The 22,180-nt window shown below is 48.0% G+C and overlaps 7 protein-coding genes and 1 long non-coding RNA gene across 15 annotated transcripts in view; 4 read left to right on the forward strand and 4 right to left on the reverse strand.

Moving 5' to 3' along the window:
• Positions 1–108: 108 nt before the first annotated feature.
• LOC121597502 lies at positions 109–2,834 on the reverse strand. 2 transcript variants are annotated; one of them, XR_006005418.1, is made up of 4 exons: positions 2,748–2,834; positions 2,428–2,687; positions 1,792–2,345; positions 109–1,695 (listed from the first exon to the last, which is right to left on the reverse strand). It is a non-coding gene; the product is annotated as an uncharacterized LOC121597502 (long non-coding RNA). The 2 variants fall into 2 exon arrangements; XR_006005419.1 differs by having other exon boundaries at positions 2,428–2,682; positions 2,748–2,827.
• Positions 2,144–3,219, forward strand: LOC121597494 (inactive hydroxysteroid dehydrogenase-like protein 1). The gene is made up of 2 exons (XM_041923298.1): positions 2,144–2,369; positions 2,435–3,219. Exons 1-2 carry the CDS (start codon positions 2,144–2,146, stop codon positions 3,217–3,219), a joined length of 1,011 nt encoding a protein of 336 aa, XP_041779232.1.
• Positions 3,220–3,783: 564 nt separating this feature from the next.
• LOC121597495 (inactive hydroxysteroid dehydrogenase-like protein 1) lies at positions 3,784–5,290 on the forward strand. Its single transcript, XM_041923299.1, has 4 exons — positions 3,784–4,023; positions 4,113–4,349; positions 4,429–4,889; positions 4,953–5,290. Exons 1-4 carry the CDS (start codon positions 3,867–3,869, stop codon positions 5,058–5,060), a joined length of 963 nt encoding a protein of 320 aa, XP_041779233.1. The 5' UTR covers positions 3,784–3,866; the 3' UTR covers positions 5,061–5,290.
• On the reverse strand, positions 5,233–6,190 carry LOC121597496 (ribosome maturation protein SBDS). Its single transcript, XM_041923300.1, has one exon. The coding sequence runs from the start codon at positions 6,100–6,102 to the stop codon at positions 5,341–5,343; it is 762 nt and encodes a 253-aa protein (XP_041779234.1). The 5' UTR covers positions 6,103–6,190; the 3' UTR covers positions 5,233–5,340.
• An 89-nt stretch (positions 6,191–6,279) lies between these two features.
• On the reverse strand, positions 6,280–8,476 carry LOC121597491 (zinc finger protein 431-like). The gene is made up of 4 exons (XM_041923294.1): positions 8,385–8,476; positions 7,339–8,316; positions 7,192–7,281; positions 6,280–7,116 (listed from the first exon to the last, which is right to left on the reverse strand). Exons 1-4 carry the CDS (start codon positions 8,445–8,447, stop codon positions 6,280–6,282), a joined length of 1,968 nt encoding a protein of 655 aa, XP_041779228.1. The 5' UTR covers positions 8,448–8,476.
• An 85-nt stretch (positions 8,477–8,561) lies between these two features.
• Positions 8,562–8,987, forward strand: LOC121597500 (protein dpy-30 homolog). Its single transcript, XM_041923312.1, has one exon. It carries the CDS (start codon positions 8,723–8,725, stop codon positions 8,963–8,965), a length of 243 nt encoding a protein of 80 aa, XP_041779246.1. The 5' UTR covers positions 8,562–8,722; the 3' UTR covers positions 8,966–8,987.
• A 150-nt stretch (positions 8,988–9,137) lies between these two features.
• LOC121597497 (ER membrane protein complex subunit 3) lies at positions 9,138–10,483 on the forward strand. The gene is made up of 2 exons (XM_041923301.1): positions 9,138–9,825; positions 9,894–10,483. The coding sequence occupies exons 1-2, from the start codon at positions 9,267–9,269 to the stop codon at positions 10,133–10,135; spliced, it is 801 nt and encodes a 266-aa protein (XP_041779235.1). The 5' UTR covers positions 9,138–9,266; the 3' UTR covers positions 10,136–10,483.
• Positions 10,484–13,030: 2,547 nt separating this feature from the next.
• LOC121597499 (protein phosphatase 1 regulatory subunit 14B) overlaps positions 13,031–22,180 on the reverse strand; it is a 32,044-nt gene continuing 22,894 nt past the window's right edge. For all 7 annotated transcript variants that reach the window (XM_041923310.1, XM_041923306.1, XM_041923307.1 and 4 more), the window contains 4 exons: positions 15,268–15,701; positions 15,040–15,114; positions 13,950–13,991; positions 13,031–13,688 (listed from right to left, as the gene is read on the reverse strand). In XM_041923310.1, coding sequence (XP_041779244.1) covers positions 13,647–13,688; positions 13,950–13,991; positions 15,040–15,114; positions 15,268–15,480 — 372 coding nt within the window. In that variant the 5' untranslated portion in view covers positions 15,481–15,701 and the 3' untranslated portion in view covers positions 13,031–13,646. The remainder of the gene's footprint in view (positions 13,689–13,949; positions 13,992–15,039; positions 15,115–15,267; positions 15,702–22,180) is intronic.

Genomic DNA, 22,180 nt, shown 5'->3' on the forward strand with positions numbered 1-22,180 from the left:
AAATGAGGAGAGACTTGAGAGCAACAGCATTGCGCAGACGAGATTGCCTTTCCTTTGCGCGAAACGTGAAAGTGACGAGAAACTTGCACGTGTAGCATAATAGCACGGTTCGGGGGTGTCAAACCCACTTTGTTGTAGCTCTTTATTTTTGTACTCTTAAAAAATCTTATTGGAACAAAAGTAACAGATCAAGCAGAGTAAAACTAAATATCTTTCTTTAATCATAATTATCTTAACGAAAAAAACGATACCAATAGTTCCCACTTTGATTGAGTTTGACAGCCCTGCACATACAGCAACTGTCCCTCACTCCCTTCGAACTCTTATCGTATGAAATGAGCACTCTCATCGTGAATCGTTATCAGTGTGAATTTACCGAAACGTGAAGTTAAGCTAAACCTGTTTGAAATGCTGCCTTGGCTGATGCTACATGCACCATTTGTTTGGTCACCTTTCGCCCCGCACTATTCGTTTATGTCATTCTGATTAGACGTCGTTTATCACGATATGCTGCGCATTCATTCACTGTGCCACTGTGCACTGTGCGGTCAAACGTCATTCGCTCTTTCTCGGCCGTAAAGTAGAGTACATTGAGCCGATAAATTGCTCCCGCAGTGTAGTAAGTGGCGATTATTGAAACCGGCAACATGTTCTGCACGTTAGCTGCCTGTCTCGGGGTTTACGTGGCGGCCGTATGGTTGTACGAAAACTTCCGCACTCCTGTGCTGCTGGTGCTACAGACCCTCAAGCAGCTGGTGTTCCGACAGAAGCTCTCCCAACGATATGGCCAATGGGCCGGTGAGTGTCGACCGCTTGCCTATGCGTTGGTTTTAAAACAGTGACTCAATCTTCGACTCAATTTCAGTCATCACCGGTGCATCGGACGGCATTGGCAAGGGATACGCACACTACCTCGCGGCGAAAGGTATGGCGATCGTGCTGGTAGCGCGCAATGCAGCCAAGCTAAACAAGGTAGCCGACGAAATAAAGGCCAAGCACGGTGTGGAGACCAAGGTTCTGGTGGCAGATTTCTCCAAAGGCGCTGAGATCTATCCCCAGCTCGAGAAAGCACTCGTTCCGCTGGATGTTGGCATTTTGGGTAAGTGTCGGCTGCACGCCTCCTTTCCCTCCCCTCCGCACTGTAACACTCTAATTGGGGTTTGGTTTTGCACAGTCAATAATGTTGGCGTCTCGCACGACACACCGATGTACGTTGACGAGGTGCCCCAGCAGACGCTTTGGGACTTGATCCACGTGAATGTGGGCGCTGCGACGCTGCTCTGCAACATCCTTGCGCCCTCCATGAAACGGCGGCAGCGGGGTCTCATCATAAACGTGTCCTCGGTTGCCTCGGTCGGCCCTTCGCCCTGTATGGCCACGTACGCCGCCTCGAAAGCGTACATGACCAGCTTCTCGATTGCGCTGCGCGACGAGCTGCGACCGTTCGGGGTAGAGGTGCAAACCGTCCGTCCCTCGTTCGTGCACACCAACATGACCGACTTCTTGGTCACGGGCAAGGAGAAATGGAGCAAAAATATGATGGTCCGGGTGGACAACTTTATGGCGTACGCTGGCTGCACGATCGGCAAGGTCGACATGACCAGCGGTCACTGGTCACACGGGCTGCAGCTGGCCGCCCTCAGCTTGGTGCCGGAGGTTGTGCGCGTCTACATCTTTGGGCTGATCAACAAGAAGCTGCGCGAACAATTTCATGTAAAAAATAAGAATAAAAAGCGTTAGAAATGGTTTGTAAATACAAAGCAATCATCAACACCAAATGATTGTGCTTACCTCATTTGCATCGCGTGTACAGGGTGCTCCAACCATCCATCGCGATGTCCTTCACTAGACTGAACTGTGTGGAGGCGGCACTGCATTTCCTGCATCCCGGCCAGGTCAAACGCACTGTGAGTGCATCTCAGCGACTGCACCACAAACACCCGCCGCCCGGCCCGGTAGTAGTGTAATTATATTTAATTCCCACGCGTGTCGCCGCGGTGTGCTCGATGTGCTATGCTATCAGCGTGCACCGGCGGCGTGATGTGAAACACGATACTCGCGCGCAGGTAGTTAGAATGATCTCTATCTAATAATAGTCGTTAGGTATCGATTCCACGCGTTAGGGAAGCCTCCGAATCTGGTAATGTTTAGTTATTCGTCAGCACTCTCCAGGAGCACAAGCGTCCGGGGGCGTCTGCTTTGCAAAATGTGGCCATTTGTTTGTGCAATTTTGGCGCTCATAGGAGCGTACTGCTCGATCTGCTGGTTGTACGAAAATCTCCGCACACCCGTTTCGCTGGTTCTGCACGGCATCGCGCAGCTCCTTTTGCCCCAGAAACCGTTTTCTGAAAAATATGGAGAATGGGCAGGTAAGTTGATGCGTAACCAATGGCGATGTCATTCATACAAGCGTGCTGTGCTGTCTACCTTGCAGTGATCACCGGAGCCTCGGATGGCATCGGAAAGGGTTACGCTGAATATCTGGCCGGTAGGCGCATGAACATTGTGCTGGTTGCCCGCAACGAGAATAAGCTGAACCGGGTGGCCGAAGAAATCCAGCGCAAGTACTCCGTGCGCACGAAGGTGGTAGTGGCGGACTTTGCCAACGGTGAGGCCGTTTACGAGCATCTGGCCCGCGACTTGCTTCCACTGGACGTGGGCATACTGGTGAACAACGTGGGCCTTTCCTATGACCGGGGCATGTGTATGGAGGAGTTGCCGAAGAAGCTGGTATGGGATCTACTCACCGTCAATGTGGCCTCGGTGACCATGCTCTGCCATCTGTTGGTGCCGGCGATGAAGCAACGTGGCCGCGGGTTGATCATCAACATTTCATCCCTTTCGGCTGCCGCTCCCGCCCCCTACCTGTCCGTGTATGCGGCCGCCAAGGTGTACGTGCGGAACTTTTCCATGGCACTGCGCGAAGAGCTGCGACCGCATCGGGTCGAGGTGCAGACCGTGCTGCCCGGCTTTGTACGTACGAACATGACCGCGTTCGTGGCCAGCGAGTACGACGGGAAGGCCGCCTCGAAGCAGCTCGTGCGGGTGGACGATTACGTGCGGTACGCAGGATTCACGATTGGGAAGACGGATCGCACGTGCGGTTACTGGTGGCACGGGCTGCAGTATGCCGGGCTGAAGCTTGTGCCGGAATTTGTGCGCGTGTTTGTGCTGCAGACGATTTACAGCCATTTGAGAGGTGCCAAAAAGAACGTTTAAACGCAGAGGACGGTTGGTGGAGCAGCCTACTACGATCCTACGGTAGGGTTTCAATTGAAAGAAACTTTTTGCTTCTATTTCGACACCATTACGGCAATAAAAACTCCATTACAAAAGCACAAACACAAAAAAAAAAACGTTTTCTTTCCGTGTCTGAAGATAGTTTAAACCAGCACAACCTCAGCTCTGCCGCTCCAATACATCACCGACTTGTTACCGTTACAATGAAGCATCAGACAGATAGTTTCCTACGGTTGCTGTGCTTAGCAGCGTTCTGGTCGAGCATCTAACGACCGACGCACACAAACACACTGCGCCGAGAACCTGAGATAACGTCGTGCGCCGGCCCTGTATGTGTGAAAAGCCCTAATCCCTTCGGAAACCGGATTTCTATAGCAGCGCGGCACGGCACGACTTCCACCGTGTGCGTCATTATTAACGAAGCTAACGATTCGTGTAGATCTACGAAACCGAAAACCGTTTATCGTGCGTTCCACCAGCCCATCCATCCATTACGTCAGCATTGCACAGCACATTGCTGGCCGCGATTCCCCGACAGATTGCCATCGCCCCATCAGTTGTGCTTTGAATGTAGAATAGGTAGGCCGCACTCACGGCCGCACACACACACACGTACGCTAGGCGATATGTTTATGCAGCTGGTCACCGTAGTCGGAGTGTACGCCACACTCTGCTGGCTGTACGAGAATCTCCGGACACCGGTGCTGCTTCTGGTGCAAGGCTTCCAACAGCTGTTCCTGGGTGGACAAACATCGTTGCCACAAAAGTACGGCCCCTGGGCTGGTGAGTAGACGAATCCCCCCCACCGAATGTGTTTTGTAGATGTTTGCAATTAACAGGCCGCTCTCGGTGTTCCTCCTGTTCTTCCACAGTAATTACGGGCGGTTCGGATGGAATAGGCAAAGGCTACGCACACTACCTAGCCAGCCAAGGCATGAAGGTGTTGCTTATCGCTCGCAACGAAGCAAAGTTGAAGCGCGTGGCCGACGAAATTATGGCCAAGCATCAGGGCGCGGAGGTCAAAGTGTTGGTAGCAGATTTCTCCAAAGGCGAACAAATCTATGAACGGCTTGAGCATGAGCTGGCCGCGTTCGATATCGGTATCTTAGGTAAGGGCGGTGGTTTTGCGTGCGCGGCGGTCGCAATCTCACGCTCACGGGGCAATTTTTTTGTTTGCTTTCGCCGCAGTGAACAATGTGGGCGTTATCAACGAAAAGCCCATCCAGGTGGACCGGATGGAGAAGCGTATGCTGTGGGATCTAATCAACATCAACTGCGGGGCGGCCACCAACCTGTGCAACATTGCAGTTCCAGCGATGAAAAGGCGGCACCGTGGGCTTATCATAAACATTTCCTCCCTGGCGTCGGTCGCCCCCACGCCTTATCTGGCCATTTATGCAGCGACCAAGGCTTACATGACAAGCTTTTCCCTGGCCCTGCGGCAAGAGGTGGCTCCGTACGGCATCGAATGCCAAACCGTTGCCCCGGGATACGTGCACACGAGCATGACCGAGTACCTAAATCCAACCGACGGTCAGAAAAACGCATTCTCAATACGGCTCGTCAAGGTGGCCGATATGATACGGTATGCCGGGTACTGTATAGGGAAAGTGGACCAAACCACCGGCCACTGGTCACATGGTATACAGGTGAGTGTCACGGCGTTACAAAAACATGAATCCATCCATTCTAACCAGTCACCTTCTTTCTAGACCGCCACACTCAACATGTTGCCCGCTTCGCTAAAACTTCGCGTATTCACCAGACTCTACACACAGCTGCTGCACGAATACTCCAACACGGACAAAAAAACTACGTGATCTTTTAATGGACACTAAAACGGAGCCACCAACACCAATCCTACACCAACCGAAACCCATGCAAACGAACCAAACTTAAGTATTGAGGCATTTGAACGCTTACCTTATCGCAGCTTCTTCGCGGGCTTTCGGAGCTTTAAAGTGACTCCGATTCGTTTTAATCCATGTGTCGTTAGTTCGCATGCGAATTTTCCATTTATTTAAAAATATATAACACGAATTATATCCAACGGTTGCATCGATTTGTAGTCACTGGGGGGCGGTTTACAACAGAAGCAGCTCATTCCAGCACCTCTTCGCCTTCTTTGATTTCCTTCAGGTTCAACACTTCCAGCGCGCCGGCACCCTTCGTTTCGGTGCGTATGATTTCGTCCATCTCCCGAAAGTGTCCCGGATCGATCAGGCACGTCAGCATCAGCCGCTCGCCTTCCCACTCCTCGCCCTCGGTCACGGTGGAGCTGAGCTTGGCTATTCGCTCCTTCAACCGCTTGGCCTCCTTTGCCGGCAGCGCCAGCTTCAGCCGCATCTTGGCGCGCTCGAGCGGAATCGTGTCCCTGAGCAACCGTATCACATCCAGCGCCTGCTGTTTGGCGTTACGGTGCGGCTTGATGGAGTAGTGGATGTCTTTCATCGATTTCTCTATGATCGACACCGGGTAGGGTCGCTTCGTTTCCGGATTCACGCACTTGTCGGCTACGGTTGTGGCAATCTCCTTGAACATGGAATCGAGCTGATCCTGGCGCTCCTTTTCCGACACCTGCAGCTCCCCTTTGGCCAGAATCTCCTTGCAAATCTCGGTCACATCGTCCTTGCCGAACGCTTTCTGAAGCTCCTCCTTTTTCGCCACCTCTCCCTTCGATACGTTGTTAAACACGGCGATCGTTTGCAGCACCTCGTCCAGATCCTTCTCGGCGCCGGATCGCCACGAGAGCACTTTGTTTTTGTAGCACGCAATCTCGAACCGCTTGCCGCCCTTCTTCATGCGAACCACGGCCACATTCGTGAGCCGGATCTGGTTCGTGGGGGTGAATATTTTCGGCATACTTGCTGTGTTTGCTGTTCTCCGCAGTACCTGCGGCTGGGTTTCTTTCCGAACTGTATCGCACAGCAAACAGCAAAACGCAGCACGTTTGTTTACGTCCCATTGACAGCTGTCAGACTGCACTTTCGATGTGGCTGCGTACTTTTCGCCGCACGCGTGCATATTTGAATTTGAATTTTATGCACCCTGTTGCACATTTTCGTACGGTTCGTTTGCAGTTTCCAACGACCCAGGCACTTGCTTGTGAATGTTGATCATGTGATTTCGTAGACCGGAATGTTGCTTGAAGGATTGACCACACAGATCACATGCAAACCGGTACACTTCCTCGTGAATGTACGCATGCGCTTTCAGGTTACTTTTCCGGATAAATTCTCTCCCGCAGTGCTCACAGCTGTAGATGGGTTTCACCTTCCCCAACGCCTGGTGGGCGGAATGTTCCTTGCTTTGGTGTATCTGGAGATCAACCTTTTTGTAAAACACTGCCCCGCATACTCCGCAAGCCAACTCCCTGCCAGCATCGTGCACCTTCATGTGTCGTAACAGTGGCGCTTTTGTGGCAAACTCTCGATCACAAACCTCACACATGAATTGTTTAACGCCACTGTGCAGACGTTTGTGCACCCGCAGACTGTTGGCGAACCGGAAATATTTCGCACAAATATCGCATCGGAACGGCAGGTCTTTCTGGTGCAGCAGTTTGTGCGACCTCAATGCACCGCGAAACCGAAAGGCGGAAGAGCACTGGTCGCATTTGTACGGTTTGGGATCCTCGTGTTGCAGCATGTGTACCTTCAAATCTTGTCCGTATTTGAACGCTTTGCCGCAAAGCTCACACGATACGCGCTCGTTTTGATGATCGGTTTTGATGTGCTTCTCAAGGAAGCACCGAAAAACGAACGTTTTGGGACACTGGTCGCATTGGAAGCGAGCAGCATGATGGTGTTTGGCACGATGTATGGCAAGGGTTGATGCGGATGCGTACCAGTTTCCGCACAGTTCGCAGATTAACGCCTGTGGGAGAGTGAAGAATGAACATTTTATATGAATTGAATTCCACAGCAATAATTAATCGAAGTAAGTACTAACCTTTGAGCCTTTGTTTTCCTCTCCAGAAGTAGTCGTACATTGACTATTGTTTAAAATTTCCAACGGTTCAGTAAGGTTGTTAGAAGAGTTCTAAAAAATTTAAAATTTTAAAACAATTTTTAAATTATTTTACAGGCCAACACTTACCATGAGTAGCATCTCTTCTTCGTGTATCGTCATATCATCGGTTCTATTTTCCGATGGTTGTATCTGGGGATCAAAAGATCCATCCTCGCATTGTATGCTCTTAATCACAGTCTCATGTGTGCCGGTTTCCGGCTTGTTTGGAAGTTGATCGATCACTGTAGATTGCGTTCCATTATTCTCGTTCGGAAGACATTCCGGTTCATGCGATTCCGCAAGTTTCTTTCTACGCTTTGGCTTTGGAATTCCCTTCCGATTCCACCCATTCTGTGGTTCAGCCACTTTCAACCGCTCCAGTCCCATCTCCTGCCAGTGAGCACGCCGCTGGTGGTTTGTTAGGTAGTGTTGCTTGTTAAAGCTATGGCAGCATAGCTCACACTGGAACGGTCGGCCTCGCAGCTTTTCGTGGGAAGCAAGTTTGGCACGTTGCTCAAACGCTCGATCGCAGTGATCGCATCTGAATGGAAGGTTCTCTTTGACATGCGCGTGCTTGCGGTGCTTCAGCATAGAATGCACGTTGTCAAATCCCACGCCACACTCGGGACACATCCGCTTCTGGTGGTTGCGTAGATGCAGCCTCAAGCTCTTCAGATGCTTGTAAGTTACACCGCAAAGATTGCACACATTTTGCCGCTCGTCGGTGTGCACCTGCTTCAGATGCTGTTTCACAACCGAACCGGTGGCAAAGACTTTGGAGCATACGGGACATTTGGCACCCTCGTTCGTGTGCCGGAAGACGTGACAGTTGAGTGCCGTTTGGCCACGGAATGTTTTCGGACAGTGCGGACACTTGTACGGCTTTTCGCCCGTGTGCAGCCGCATGTGGCACGTTAGGGTGCTTTTGTGCAGAAAACGGCGATGGCACACCTCGCATTCATGCTGCTTGATGCCGTAGTGAATCTTTTCGTGCTGTCGCAACATCGTGGGGTATTTGAACGTCTTATCGCAAAAACTACAGATAATGGGAGCTTTGCTTTCGCTCTGGAGCAGGGCAGATTAGAAAGGGAGCGGATTAGTGAAGGATCGACCAGAGTGGAAGAAATACAAACCTCGGCTGGGTGTTCCGTCGCTGTTGGTTGAATTCCTTCCCCATTTTCTTCGGTGGGTTGCATTTTTCATATAATTCTGCACAGAAGGAATGGTTGTTTTGCTTTGTTAGGAACTTCCCCCCTTTGGTTGTTTACAATCGCGTCCGTTGACATCGCAGCAAACATCGCTGCTGTCAATAAAACATCGCCTTCCGGGGTCTGTCAAAATCCTTCGTCATTTGCGGGCGCTAAACAGAATTTCGATTTCGTAAACAAACTCCGCACGAACGCCTCGAAGCCAAAGATAGAAAAGCGTCCAGAAACGGCCTCCCAGCAGCCAGAGGACACAGCGTACTGCAATGGAAAAGGAAAACAAAAGCTCAGCCACGGATAATGGGCGAAAACCGGCTGGAAACAACTTGCAATCGCTACCCACCCGCCAGTATTTGGACCAAACGGTGAATCCCATCCTGCTGCAGGGCCTGAAAGTGTTGGCCAAAGAAAGACCCCAGGATCCGGTGCAGTATTTGGCCAACTTTTTGCTGCAAAACAAGAACCGCGTTGAGGAAAGCAACGGAGCCAGTACGGAAGATACGCAATAAATAGCATGCGATAAGTAATGGAGGAATGGCTTCGGTGTTCTGTGAGTGGAAATTCCGAAGGGAACGAAGCGAAAGAAATAGGGGGAAAGAGAAGCTCGATTAAACTGGATGACATTCGACGAATCGAGCAACAACGACTGGGTGGGTTGGGGTGGGGGGAGGGGACTGTCAGATGGGCAATTCTGTCAGACTGTAGTTGGGAAAACTTGGTGCAAAGTTGTGTTCTTCTGTTGGTGGTTGTTGGAAATTTTTCTCCTCCTATCAAAAGAGCCGTGCAAATCCGCTGGTTGTTCTGCACGCGATGGCCGAACTACTGATTGACCCCAACATCCGGGGATGGGTGTTTTTGCCCATCGTTGTGATCACGTTTCTGGTAGGAATCATCCGGCACTACTTCTCCATCCTGATATCGTCGCAGAAAAAGGCGGAACTTACCCAGATCCAGGACAGCCAGGCAATGATCCGTGCGCGGTTACTGCGCGAAAACGGCAAGTACCTGTCGCAGCAGTCGTTCGCGATGCGCAGACACTACTTCAACAACGAGGATACGGGCTACTTCAAGACCCAGAAGCGAGCGCCACCCAGCCCGAACTCGACGGCAATGCTGTCGGATCTGGTGAAGGGGAACTTCATCAACGTACTGCCCATGATTGTGATCGGCGGATGGATCAATTGGATGTTTTCGGGCTTCGTAACCACGAAGGTGCCGTTCCCGCTGACCCTTCGCTTCAAGCCGATGTTGCAGCGAGGCATCGAACTCGCCTCCCTTGATGCTGCCTGGGTGTCGTCCGCCTCGTGGTACTTCCTGAACGTGTTCGGCCTGCGGAGTATCTACACACTCGTGCTGGGTGAAAATAATGGTAAGTGGGCAATTGGACCATTTGGATGAACAATTCTAACATTCCTTCGTTTTTTCTTTAACTTGTAGCGGCCGATCAAACACAATCGATGCAGGATCAGATGTCGGGCGCTGCTGTAGCCATGCCACAAGACCCGAAAGCAGCCTTCAAGGCGGAATGGGAGGCACTGCAGATCACGGAGTATCAAAATGTTCTAGCCAACGTGGAAAGCGAGCTACTGGCCAGCAGTGGTTTGGCCGGCGACCAAACAGGCGCACCTTCATTGCTTCAGTCCAGTCGAGGCGAGGACAGTTCCGCCCTTCGGAATTAGTGTGAAGGTCTGTAGCAAATACATTTACCGACTATTTGTTTTAGAGCGCGTGGCAAGTCAAAGACAGTGGAAAGGCGGGTGTGGGGAGGGGGGCGATTTTAGAAGAGTTCCCTTTTGTTTCACTCTTAGACCAAGGTTTTCCTTATAGAACAGCTGGAATAAGGCTCTAGTGCAGACAGTTTAACAAAATGGCATTGAGTCATTCGTAAGGAGTTGGTAGTTAAATGAATTATTTAAGTCAACTGTAAAGCGAACGGCTTTGCCAAGTACTAACTACTTCGTTAATACGATGCAAAGCGATACGAGGAAATAAAAAGAAAGAACACAAACCATGCGTAAATTACCGCAATCTTTTTCCGTTAATGTTACCTATGAAATCAAACCAAGAGCATCGTTTCGGATATTCGGACAGCGATTTCCCGTAGCAAGCAACGTTTGTGTAAATGTTTATTACATGTTCTGTGTTCCTTATCTAGGCGCATCGTCCGTACATGTGTGTGAGTGGTTAGGATGTATATTTGCTGTTGGACATACCTCTAACTCTCCTAATCTAACTAAATTGGCTGTCTTTCCTAGGATCTTTCCATTGACCAGTCGTAGCACAAACATCCAAAACATCGGAAGATGGTGCGTTAATGTGTTTAGTGTTAGGATTGCAACTTGTCGGACTCTCAGCATGGAAGCATTTACGATACGAGCGACGAACGGCACACGCACGCAGAGACACAGACACACAATATGTTTCTACACAACCTTTTCTCATGCGGAGACGGCATCACACATGTAGGAGCTTAAAGCATATGATGTGGCGCCCTTTTTCGCTAACACGGTTTAGTTGCTAACTGCAACTAATGATGATGCACGATGATCTTTATTCGTCAAATAGGGTCGGCTTGGCTGGCTACCGTGTTTCAGAAGAAACTATAGAATAATCCACTGAGATAATAGAAGTTGAAACGAAAAGGAATGCAACACATCCGAAGACAGTGCACGAGTACGAGTTCGTAAAAGTGTCCGTTTGCTACAAGATCGTTCCTTCCATTATGGAAACATAATGGCACAATTTGGCAACTGTGCCTGTGTCGTTAATGCTTGCCACACACACACACACTGGGATGAATCGGATGTGGCAAACTTGGTGCAATTAAATTCCGTTTTCCTTTTAGTTACACTGTCTCACAAAATCACAACTACCACGGCCTCAAACATAGAGACGACACGACGTTCGGTTCAGGAAGTTAAGTTCACGTTGAGTTTGGCGGTTTTATGGTGTGATCGTCTAATAATGGTCGTTCCTACTGGGCAAACACATAGTTTCGGCACTAGTTAGCTAGCGTGATATACCTTACAGAAGGAAAATTATTCTAGGAAACAACACACACACACACACACGTATGATTAATTCGTAAGATTCTGTCTACGTTTAGTTAAGATTGCGAAAAAGGAATAGCTATGCTCAGCTGCACAGGCTTTAACAGTCGAATACGCGAACGAATAGTTATAGTACAACAGCTTGTTTTAAGATATGATGTGATATGAGGATGAGAGTATGTGACGTTGTGTTTGTTGAATTGAGTAATATAAGATCCACACGGTTAGCGCCCAATCCGGTGTCAACGATGGTCAACCTAACCGGCTGCCTGTCACGTGTTTCGCAAGATTCGAACCAAACACAAACCTCTAAACCAACGCTAAAGCAGTATATTGGTGCGATATTAAAGCAATGCGGCGCTCTACATAAAAACGTGCCAGAGCAAGAACAACTGCCGCCCATCAATGCTGTCCTTCAACAGCCTGGCACAGCGATCCTCCCTACTAATTTAGTGTTATGTGTTGAATAGTTTGTTTTCGCTCAAAATGGTAGCTACTTTTGTCTAAGTGTTATCCACTATCACTTGAAAGCATGGGCGACAACGTTGTCTACACAATTCTTTCCTACTTCTGCTATCGTTCTGGCGTCCGCTGTATCACTGTCTTTTAAGATCTTTACTCTACTTCGCTCTCCGCTACTCGCAACCTCGAAGCAACAATCAACCAAATTTCGCTTGTATAATCAACACTTTTTACATCCTTGAAGTGTAATACTTTCATAGTTTCTTTGTTGATTGAGCAATTGTTCTATTTGCAAAATACAAGCGTCAGATAGTATTGCGTGTGCTGTGGGTGATACGACAGAGTTTGCATGGGATAGAGAGTGTTTTGCGCTGTTCATAGACGCCGTGTGCTTGTGTGAAGTACGTAATTCAAAGTCAACTAAAAAGCTTCAACCGCTTGCCACTTTTGAATGAGAAGAGTTAGTGTTACAAAACAACCAATATGACGACATTGATATTGTTCAGCTTTTTGTTGTTGTTGTTGTTTGTAGGATGATCTTGAGTTTGTTGTGGCTTCTGAAGGTCTTATAATTGGCAGTGTAACATTAAAAATTGTCGGATCGTTTGCATTTTTTTTGCCGTTGTGGTTGTTATTGTTGTTGTTTGCTTTGAAGGTTTAAAACTCGAGTGAGATAATCTTATAGTAAAAAAAAAGTTTTCCTTAACAACCTTTGTGAACTAAATGCTAGATTTAAACTTAAACCAAATACAAAAACGAATTACGGTTATAATTTCTATGTTTAAACTTACATCATAATTTGTATTCTGTTCCTACTGCTTCTGATTCATTCTTCGTCTATGATCATTATTATTGTTTGTTTTTTTTTATCGTTATGGTTGTCTCAATTGTCCATGTTTTTATCATATTTATCGACCGAGCATGGGATTCCTCTTCCGCCGCTTCTTCCAAACGGGGTTTCTCTGCGATTACATCTATGTTGCTTGTTTTAAAGTATTCTTTGGAGAAAAATTAAATCTTTCTCTTCGTCCATGCTATTATCCTACCATATTTCTTTTTTTGTTTTGTTTTGTTTTCCTTTCGCCCACCCTCTCTACTAAACTGTTTTGGCTGCGCGCATGAAGCTGTACCGTTTTATTTTTTGCTCTATCTCCTATTGTTTGTTCCTAAGCTGGGTTGGCGTGTTGTAAAACGAAAGACTTTTTCCGTGCACTTTTTGTCTCACACCACCGGCTGGTCTGGTGTAATGCATGGCGCATTTTCCCAAACGGTGAATTCGGTTGCGGTGTGCCAAATTATAGGGTTTTGGGGGAGAAAGGCTAGGATGGCGGAGGGGGGGGGGGGACGGGGGTTGTTTTTTTCCATTCTCTGACTTACACAATGCTAATGAGCAAGTAATGCTCCCAATCATGCAACTTGGGCTAAAAGCGCCCACGGCTAATAAAGCTTAGATCAATCGGACCAACAGCCCCCGTCCGTCCCGCCGTTGGTTTAGTTTTGTCGGAATCACAGGATCGTCTGCCAGTTGGGAGTCCTTGTTGTTGTGCCTCGGTAGCAGCTGTAGCAGCAGCGGCAGCAGCAGCAGTACGGGTAGGGTGGTGGTGGTGGTGTCGTTAAATGATAATACATTAAATTAATTAATTAAACGCTACATTTAAACTGAAATGACCAGTCCAGCTCAGAGTGTTTTGGCCCTATCCAAAAGATCGCTAATGAATTTCTGTAACGAAATGTTTGAAGGTAAAAAAACAAGAGTGAGTTAATGAAAAAGTGTGTACGATGCTCTCTAAAGTGTAATTTCAAATAATAATTGCACAACGAAGCAGAAAACCATAAAGACCGGTTAATTCTGAACCGAAGAGTAGAGCGCGCCTAACAAGCGCCATCTAAATTGGAAACTAACCCCATCCAGCATTGCATGGGCTGAGGATCGTTTAACTAAAATGGAAACCGAACGAAAGAAGCACGAAAAACAACTTACCGATATGTCTTGCGGTGGTCGTTTGCATGCGGAAAGCAGGCTCTGCAAGATAGAAAGGCAGAAACGGATATGTAAATTAATTATAAGGTGAAATCACGCCGGTGTAACGCTGGGGCGGCGTGTGTCTGGCCTGGGCCGCCCGCTTTCGGTTATGGAATGGAAGGTAGATTGTGCAATTAATTAGTTCACTGAATTAGTGAATCTGTTACGATACGATCAGCGACTCGAACCCCTCCCATCAGCCGGCCTTCACACAAGCCCATACTGGTCTGGCAAAATTTATTGGAGCTCATTTTTTTCTTTGGCCGATACCGCTATCTCACCCCCGCGGGCGTGGAGTGCAAACGAACGAACGCAATACAGTCATCAAGCGGTTATTCTAGATGCATTTCCGATCCGTTCATTGTAGGAGCCAACCAATAGGACAGGAAATGGGGAGCCGTTTCATTCATTTTTCACACACCTTCCCCGTGTCTCATAGGAAGGACAAATATGTGTAAATTGTATTCCAAATTAGACAGTCACTGTGGGCCGCCGCTGATCTGTGGCACTTCCTGAAGCTGCCTTCCTACAGCCAGTGCCTTTTTTTGTGCAGGTCCCCTTTAATGCGATATGTCGTGGGTTGGAGGTGTCTCAGCGGTTTACTACCGCATCTACACCCATTGGCAGCAATAGTAAAGCAAGAAGAAGTATAAACCGCCAGCCCAGCCCGCCCGACACGGGACTATCGAATCCGATTTTGCGATTGTGCGCGCTGGCGACGGTTGGAATGTTGCTTATTTATTTCACGCCAGTTGCCAGATTTTATGTGGTTTTCCTCGGTCTTTACTGCCGATGATCAACGCTGCCGCGCCAGCGGCTGCCCGTGTCATGAACATTTTTAACCGGTAGCACAAAATCCGATTGTTACGATATGGGATTTAAAAATATAATCTTCGTTGGGCCTGAGACCAGCGACGATCGTTCGATTGTTGCTTTTCCAATCAAACGAAGAATTATTTTTGGACCACCATTCCACATTCCCGGACCCGGCCGTCGTGCGTGTGTCGACCCAGCACCGTTTTATGCCGCCGCACGCCATTATACTTACGAACAAATGCGATCTTCTTATGTCATCGGTGTCCATGTCTAGAATCTCGTCGATGTCCACGTCAATAGCTTCTGTCTGCGCTCGGGCAACATGGGCAAAACAGGGCCGCAATGAAGAAGAAGAAAAAAGGGATCGAACAAAAAAAAAAAACACGTTAAACGTATTAATTAACCGTGGTTCCCTGTAGACTGCCGGCTGGCTGGATCGTAATGGATCGTCACTACTTACGGGTGGGTCGAACAGTTTCTGCAGCTCGTCGTACAGCCACATCTCCACCGCTAGCCGCTTCCGGATCAGGCTCATCTGGTGCGAACCGTACTTGGCTGTGAGGAACTTCTCGCGGCGCTCCTTGACCTCGCCCTTCTCGGTGAAGTTGACGCGCAGACCGGTGCGGCCGGGGGATCGCTCGCAATCGTTCATGGTTTCAACGCCGCACTGCATGATCTTCTCGCGCTGCTCTGCTGATCTTCGCTTTACGCTTTACGGACGTCTCTCCTGGGGCTTTAAGCTGGACACACACACGCACCACGCCTTCTGCTATCTTCCGTGCTTCGCTCGTCTCTAATCACCCAAGGTGATGAGGTCGCGTCCGCCACGAAATTGACGAACTTTGAAAGGCTTTCTTTTCCTCTCCTGTCCTCTCACACACAGGTTCAGACAATCTGCAAGAGTCGGAACGGACGGGAAAGAAAACGTGGGATTTAATAAATTAATAACACTAAGCGTTAAATTGATAGCTCAGCGCGTGATGCGCATCGTTGTCACGATCTTTAGTCCGGTCCTTCCTCTGTCGTCTTCTACACACACACACACGCGCACGTCTCGGCTAATGTAATTAAGCCTTATTTATCATGTTCCTACTTAAGTCGGCATCGTTTTGGCGGCAGATTTTTCAAACGATTTCACCGAAATTGACCACCAACGGCCAGTCGGCATGAGTATTTCGACTGCCGCTGCCGAGCGGCGGAATCTCCATCTGTGGGTTGTTGTTTTTTTTTCGTGCATCAATATTAGAATACCACGAACGTAATGGAGAGTTGGCAATTGACTGATCGAAACGACTCGTGAAGGTGTGAAACAACGGATCACTGTTCCGCCTTTTCAGATTATATCCGTCACCAGAGTCTAGAGAGTGCCGTTTGCGCCCAATTTGGGGAACATTTCAGGGATTTTAACATTCCAGGTGAACCAGGCACACAGACACCAATGCTGAGCGATAACACCGGTTGTCCATTACGGTCAGCGTGTGATGCGGGTATGCTCTCGCGCACCGTATGAATCAGCCAGTGCAGTTGAACAAACAAGGGGACAGATATGCTATTAATAGGACAAACAAGAGTTTCCATTACGCATTGATTGATACACTTCCCTTATCAATTTCGGCTTGTTAGGCTGTTTTGGCTACGTTGGTACTTTGCCGAGCGTTAAGAAAAGTCTGGTTTTCATCGTTATCGAAGCACGCGTCGCTCATGATCATGATGATACAGGGGTTTTCTGGAAGATGCCTATTTATTTATTTGTCGCTTCGCCAGGAAGTGCGTCGTTGGAATGTGCAATGACATGGCAACATTTTTGGATGGGGAAGCTTCCTGAATCATTCAAGAAATTTAACGAAACAATCGAATGGCCTTACGATGTCAAAAACAAGGCGATTAGAGAGCAAGAACTTATCAACGTACTTTTCTGAATTCAAGATCCAAATATTAGTATCATAATTACGAACCATTTGCAAGCAAAAGCCGTTATTCCAATGCTCTTCAGTTATAGCTCTAAAGAATAAAAAAAGATCCAGAGCATCAATCCAGACAGAAACAATTGGATAACAAGTGCATTGTAATTCAATTTAAAACAGTTCCCTTTGGCTTTGTCCATGACCTACGGAATTCGTGCCAGCAATTCATCTCTTTGCTCACTCTGTATGCGTTGCAATTTGGTTGGCAATAGGACGACCAAAACGACCTGATTTTGGACGGACTAAAAATCCCCCAACTACAATTCAGCAACAATAGCAAAAAACGGGCATTTATGCATTGAACTTGCTAATTAAAATAAAATTATATGCCTTTGTGCCTTGGTGACCCACGGCAACAAATTTAGAACGTAGTTGTACACAATGCACGGTGGACTACACCACCTGTAGGTCAATGAAAATCAATGGTTGGGTGAGAATGCACACGCATCCAAGCACCGGTTTTCTACTACTGCTGCAACTCATCATCATCACCATCACCATCGTGTACCGAACCATACCGGGAAGCAATATTTTATGTCTGTCCCTAATGCACCGTGTCTTGTGTCCCTTCCGCGTGCCGGAAGTATGCTTTGAAGCCCATTTCGCTCTCGTTTTGCACAATCAACATGTAATCACGTATGTGTTGGAACTGGTGCTGTTACCGGCCTGAGTGCATGAATCCATCATCACAACAATGAGCCCTATGTCAAAGCCACCTTCCACCGTCACCCGACCACTTCCTAGGACCCCGTCATTATGACGCGACATTTGGACGAGACCTAGCCCGTTGGAAAGAAACCGGGCTAATAGTTTCTGTGTCGCATTGAAGGTGTGCTGCTTTATTTTGCAATCATTACCTTCATCTCTTCCTTGTGCCCCATGCTCCGGAAAAGCTTGATTGTTTGCTGTCTCCTTACTGTAAGACATTCTCTATCGGGAGTCGTCTGTGTCGGACTAACTGACTGGCTGACTGATGGGACGATAGCGGCGGATGTCATCGTTCCATCTTTTGCTGCTTGCCGTTTTGCCTGCCTCGCAGATGGCACACATTGTCGCTCTTGGGACTTGTATATATGTGTCATCCCCTTATTGCAGGTCTCCATGGGCATGGGAGTTTTTCTATTCACCATAATAATAATCGATATTTTATTATAATCAAACCGCCGTGACACACACACACCTCGCTCCTGTACTGTTGCTGGCATGCAAATAGCGCCTGGTTTAGAATCAGGTTCGCAATTCATCATAGCAAAGTCTTGGGTTGGGTGCTCTACTTTTCCCCTTCAGTGCATCTCCATTTAGCTTCTTTGTATCGTTTCTTCATGTTGTTCAAAAACAGGGATTTCTATTCTTCTGTTCTCTACACAACCCTCCACACACAAACACCTGTACTCGACGATCAGGTAATAGATTGGATGGGGACCGAAACAAAGCACAGGCAGCTATAGCGGAAGCTTGACACTGATGTTTTCTTGTACATTGCTCTATTTTCATTAGTAAAGCGTCCTCCCCACTCGGAACCCTACTGTCGCAGTTATGACCAGTAACAGAAGAGTGCGTCCCCCCACAGACTGTCGGTGGAGTGAACTGTGCTTGGTAATTTCACTGCCTCCATTGTATGCAAAAGCGGCGACTTCTTTGATATGATGATGAACTCACGTGCACGGCACACATTCGCATTGTCCTGCTGGTACAAAGTAATATAACTGTACTCGCCATCTGCCGCTTTAATGCCCATGAAGTGCATTTATTTTCTAACAACAGTAACAGCGGATGTAATAAACACAGCTCCGACAGTTCCCATTCCACAGAGTGTCATCTTACCGGTTGTCGTACCTACTGCAACGTATTACAGCGTAGCTGGAAAAATGTGGAAAAAAAACTAAACGTGTATCCTTTACATCCAACGTCCAACGCAAATGCGCATTCGTTAATCGTGCCCAGATTGACGTAAACGGCGGCTGAAGGGCAAGCAAAGTGAATGTGCAACCCATTTGGCAGTTTCTTCGCTTCTAAACATTTGTTTTCCATCAACGTCAGCAACAACGTGACACGGCCCCTCCAGAGCGCAGGACAGCGATGCCCCCAATGACATCAGATTAATTATTTTGATTCACTCACATCGCCGATCTATAGTGAGCACCAATTTACAGCGTTGAATCGAAACCAGACCCCAAGATGACTTTGTACGCTGGTGTCACAGAAAAACACTCCCTCCGAATGGCTCCACCTTTCGCTGTACTAGATGTAAGTATAGCTGCATGCATTCATAACCATAAAGATACATAAGCACAACATTTGCCAGCATTAACTGTCAGTGTTTTTGCGTATGCTCATCGCTCGCTCCATTCCATCCCACCCTGCCGGGGGTCTATTCCCGCATAATTCGATCAGCATAACCAGCTCCGTTGGCTGCAACACCGGGCTTCAGTGTACTGTGCTGCACAACCAAGGGGGCATTCGTGCGTAACGACCGTCGAGTTAATTGAATGTGAAATGAGTACCCATTTGCCGGCAAACCAACCATGATGGACACTGAGCTGCACTACAGAAGGGCTCCACTACTGCAGCGGAAAGGGTCTTTTTTCCTTCTTGAAAGGCCTGAGACTGTGCAGAGAATAAACTGCATTGCGTTGCTTGGTTCTGTTTGGGGGGTTTTGAAATTCATATTCCAATATGCGCCAGTGTAAACAGATAAAGTGTCATGAATGCACGAGAGGTTCGCCAACTTGCGAGGTTTCAGCCCAGAAGGTTGGTTATTAACATAATACCTTCTCCACGCACTCGGGCTAGGTGCGGCCACACCACCACCGTCAGTCGCAAACAAATTTCTGATCCAATTAAGATTTTGAGCTTCACCTGAAACATAATGCGACGTTCTAACGACACGAGATGTAAACAAGATGCCTCAGCTTGGTTGATGGTGCTGCCATAATTCAATATTCTGGTGCATGCATTCTTATTTGCAGCGCCGCTAGCTAGGCGGGTATAGGACGTGTCGAAGAATCGCTTCTAGGCAATGGACATTCATTTGTCAGCATTTTTGGTGCTCCTTATCTCCTCTTTCCCGCGTTGGACTCGCGTGCAGGCAGTAAAAGTTGTGAGAATGTAATTAAAAAAACATCATTGATATGGTGGTTTGTGCAACTGACACTCGGCTGGAAAGCTATTATGTTCTTGTCCGTGGGGATATATCACGCTCAAATTTGAGCTGCCAGTCCCAGCGATTGGCCAATGCCATTGAAACTCCCTACAGGAAGTTTTGCTGAAAACGATTTTCGAGCGTTCGCGTGTTGGCAACGTTAATTGAAACGAATTATTGCAGACGTTTCGTAAAGTTTTGCACCCCAAACCACCACCACCTGCGTCTGTGATTTGATAAATCGCTCTTCAAATTGCAGACTGAGGCTACACACACACACAAACAGGCAGACATCATTATAATGTTATACCTTTCGATTAAATTTTGTTTTGTAAAGCTAAGCCAAACAAACGGGGCAAAAAAACAATCGACACACACACTCAGCCAGGAAAAAAGACCCTTTCCCAGCCGGGAAAGCAAATAAAAATTCTACAACCAGCGGGAATAAAAATCTGAAAGTAGTGCAGCTACTACTAGCACGCAACATCCCCCCCCCCCCCCCCTCTAGAGATATAGGGTGTGTAATGTGGAATCTACATATGGAAGAAAGCGAAACGGTGGAGCAATAACTCGAGGGTTGTCATGCCAAAGGGTTGTGCATACTTAACAGAACTGCTGCAGACACATTCACTGCCTATAAAACCTTCAGCGAAAGCACCCCGGAACCTGCTCTACCGGAAGCGCTTTATGCTGGCGTTCTAGGAAGGGCCATTGTGTGGCCAAATGCGTGGCGGAGTATGCGGTATAGCGTGTGTACCAAAGAGCAGGCGCTTCCAACGCAGACCATTTTTTTTTGAAATCAAGTATAATTAGACGAGATTTAATGCTGCCTCTCTTCACGTTTGGTTCCGGTTCGTGGTCGCTTGACAATGTTTAATTGGATCATAATGCAAATCGTAAAAAAGTGTCATGAACACAGCAAAGTAGACCAAGATATGGGAGAACTTTATCCCCGACCCCGTACTATGTGTGCTCAGTGTGCAGAACACATTTTTGATTACAAAATTGACGCAGGTTTGTGTGTGTGTTCCAGAGATGCGTCGATAATGAATAATAAATTACTTGGTAGGCTTCATGAAAACAGGATAAACAGCCGCTGATTTGTAAGGACAAAGGCTCAAGAAGAAGAAAAAAGTCCATTATGCGGGAAGTACCGTTGCTGGGCGGGAAGAATCCAATCGCATTATGTTCTGCTGCTGGACCGAACTCGTTCAACAGCTGACGCAGGTTTGCGTGCCCCACGACGTGCCAGTATGCTGTGTTAGCGGTGTTAGCAAAACTGGACAGAGAATGATGTCACCTACAAACGACTCGACACTCGCGTGACGACCTGAAACGTGAAACCCTGGCCCCTGGGATGGGGCCACATCGAAGGAGCCTTCCCGTCTGCCGTGCGTGCTCTCTCTCTCTCTCTCGCTCTGTATCTCACGTTCTTTTTGGGCTCCGCGCATTACTTTTTATCCCGCCACCGATCAATGGGCTCTTGCGATCGTGCCGATGAAACCGGTTATTGCCCGTCGCATCAGATCTTTGTGCTGGCGATCACCGATTGGTGAACTCCTCCAGGGCAACGCCGAGGCCCTCAACGAGATTCGCGAGCTGCTGAGCCCCCTGGTTGACGGTGGTTGGACGCGACTTGCGTCCTAATTGTGGCAACAAGAGGGAAAAAAGCACCGCAATGTCCGGTTACGTCATTCGTCGTGCATTCCTTCGTGCTGTCTATGTGCATGTAGCACCAATAACACGCGTTGTACTTGAACTACATTTCGCCAAAGGAGAAGAGGGCCCACACTACAAGACACTAACATCTTCAGCCAACGCCGATTAACCGGAGCAGCGGGTAAGCAGGCTCTTCACCAACATCCCAAAATTTCGTACTCTTAGCAACACAGATCGTTGTAATAGCACAATTGCGTGTGGCAAAGTTTATTGCATCATCTGGAGCTGTGTAAGCGGTAAAAGAGGTATGAAATAAATCGTAACATGCTACCTTACTTTCAAACGACGTGGTCTTGATTCCTGCAGCGGGGTTTTCTGTTCACTGTTCATGCTAACCATGTCAGTTCCTTGTCGCAGTTTCTCCCCCCTTTTTTTTTTGGCTTCGCGTACGACTCCCGCAAACCAGTAACGTGTAAATATTTAACGTGTCAGCGGTCAGTGGTAATTAATGTTACAAAAGCTCGCTCGATTTTGGCGCACTTATCGTTCGAGCGGGTGTCACGAGAATGTCTGCGACGTTTCACTCAGCAGCGTACACTTTGCTAAAA

Source organism: Anopheles merus, chromosome 3R, assembly GCF_017562075.2.
Source record: "Anopheles merus strain MAF chromosome 3R, AmerM5.1, whole genome shotgun sequence".
Lineage (NCBI taxonomy): Eukaryota > Metazoa > Arthropoda > Insecta > Diptera > Culicidae > Anopheles > Anopheles merus.

Coding starts and splice junctions, on each gene's coding strand:
- LOC121597496 (XM_041923300.1), bottom strand. CDS start 6,102: ATGCCGAAAATATTCACCCCCACGAACCAGATCCGGCTCACGAATGTG.
- LOC121597491 (XM_041923294.1), bottom strand. CDS start 8,447: ATGCAACCCACCGAAGAAAATGGGGAAGGAATTCAACCAACAGCGACG. Junction 8,317..8,384: donor CGACGGAACACCCAGCCGAG/GTTTGTATTTCT, acceptor GCCCTGCTCCAG/AGCGAAAGCAAAGCTCCCAT. Junction 7,117..7,191: donor AGGAAAACAAAGGCTCAAAG/GTTAGTACTTAC, acceptor ACTCTCCCACAG/GCGTTAATCTGCGAACTGTG.
- LOC121597494 (XM_041923298.1), top strand. CDS start 2,144: ATGTTTAGTTATTCGTCAGCACTCTCCAGGAGCACAAGCGTCCGGGGG. Junction 2,370..2,434: donor AAAATATGGAGAATGGGCAG/GTAAGTTGATGC, acceptor TCTACCTTGCAG/TGATCACCGGAGCCTCGGAT.
- LOC121597500 (XM_041923312.1), top strand. CDS start 8,723: ATGGAAAAGGAAAACAAAAGCTCAGCCACGGATAATGGGCGAAAACCG.
- LOC121597495 (XM_041923299.1), top strand. CDS start 3,867: ATGTTTATGCAGCTGGTCACCGTAGTCGGAGTGTACGCCACACTCTGC. Junction 4,024..4,112: donor AAAGTACGGCCCCTGGGCTG/GTGAGTAGACGA, acceptor GTTCTTCCACAG/TAATTACGGGCGGTTCGGAT. Junction 4,890..4,952: donor ACTGGTCACATGGTATACAG/GTGAGTGTCACG, acceptor CCTTCTTTCTAG/ACCGCCACACTCAACATGTT.
- LOC121597497 (XM_041923301.1), top strand. CDS start 9,267: ATGGCCGAACTACTGATTGACCCCAACATCCGGGGATGGGTGTTTTTG. Junction 9,826..9,893: donor CGTGCTGGGTGAAAATAATG/GTAAGTGGGCAA, acceptor TTTAACTTGTAG/CGGCCGATCAAACACAATCG.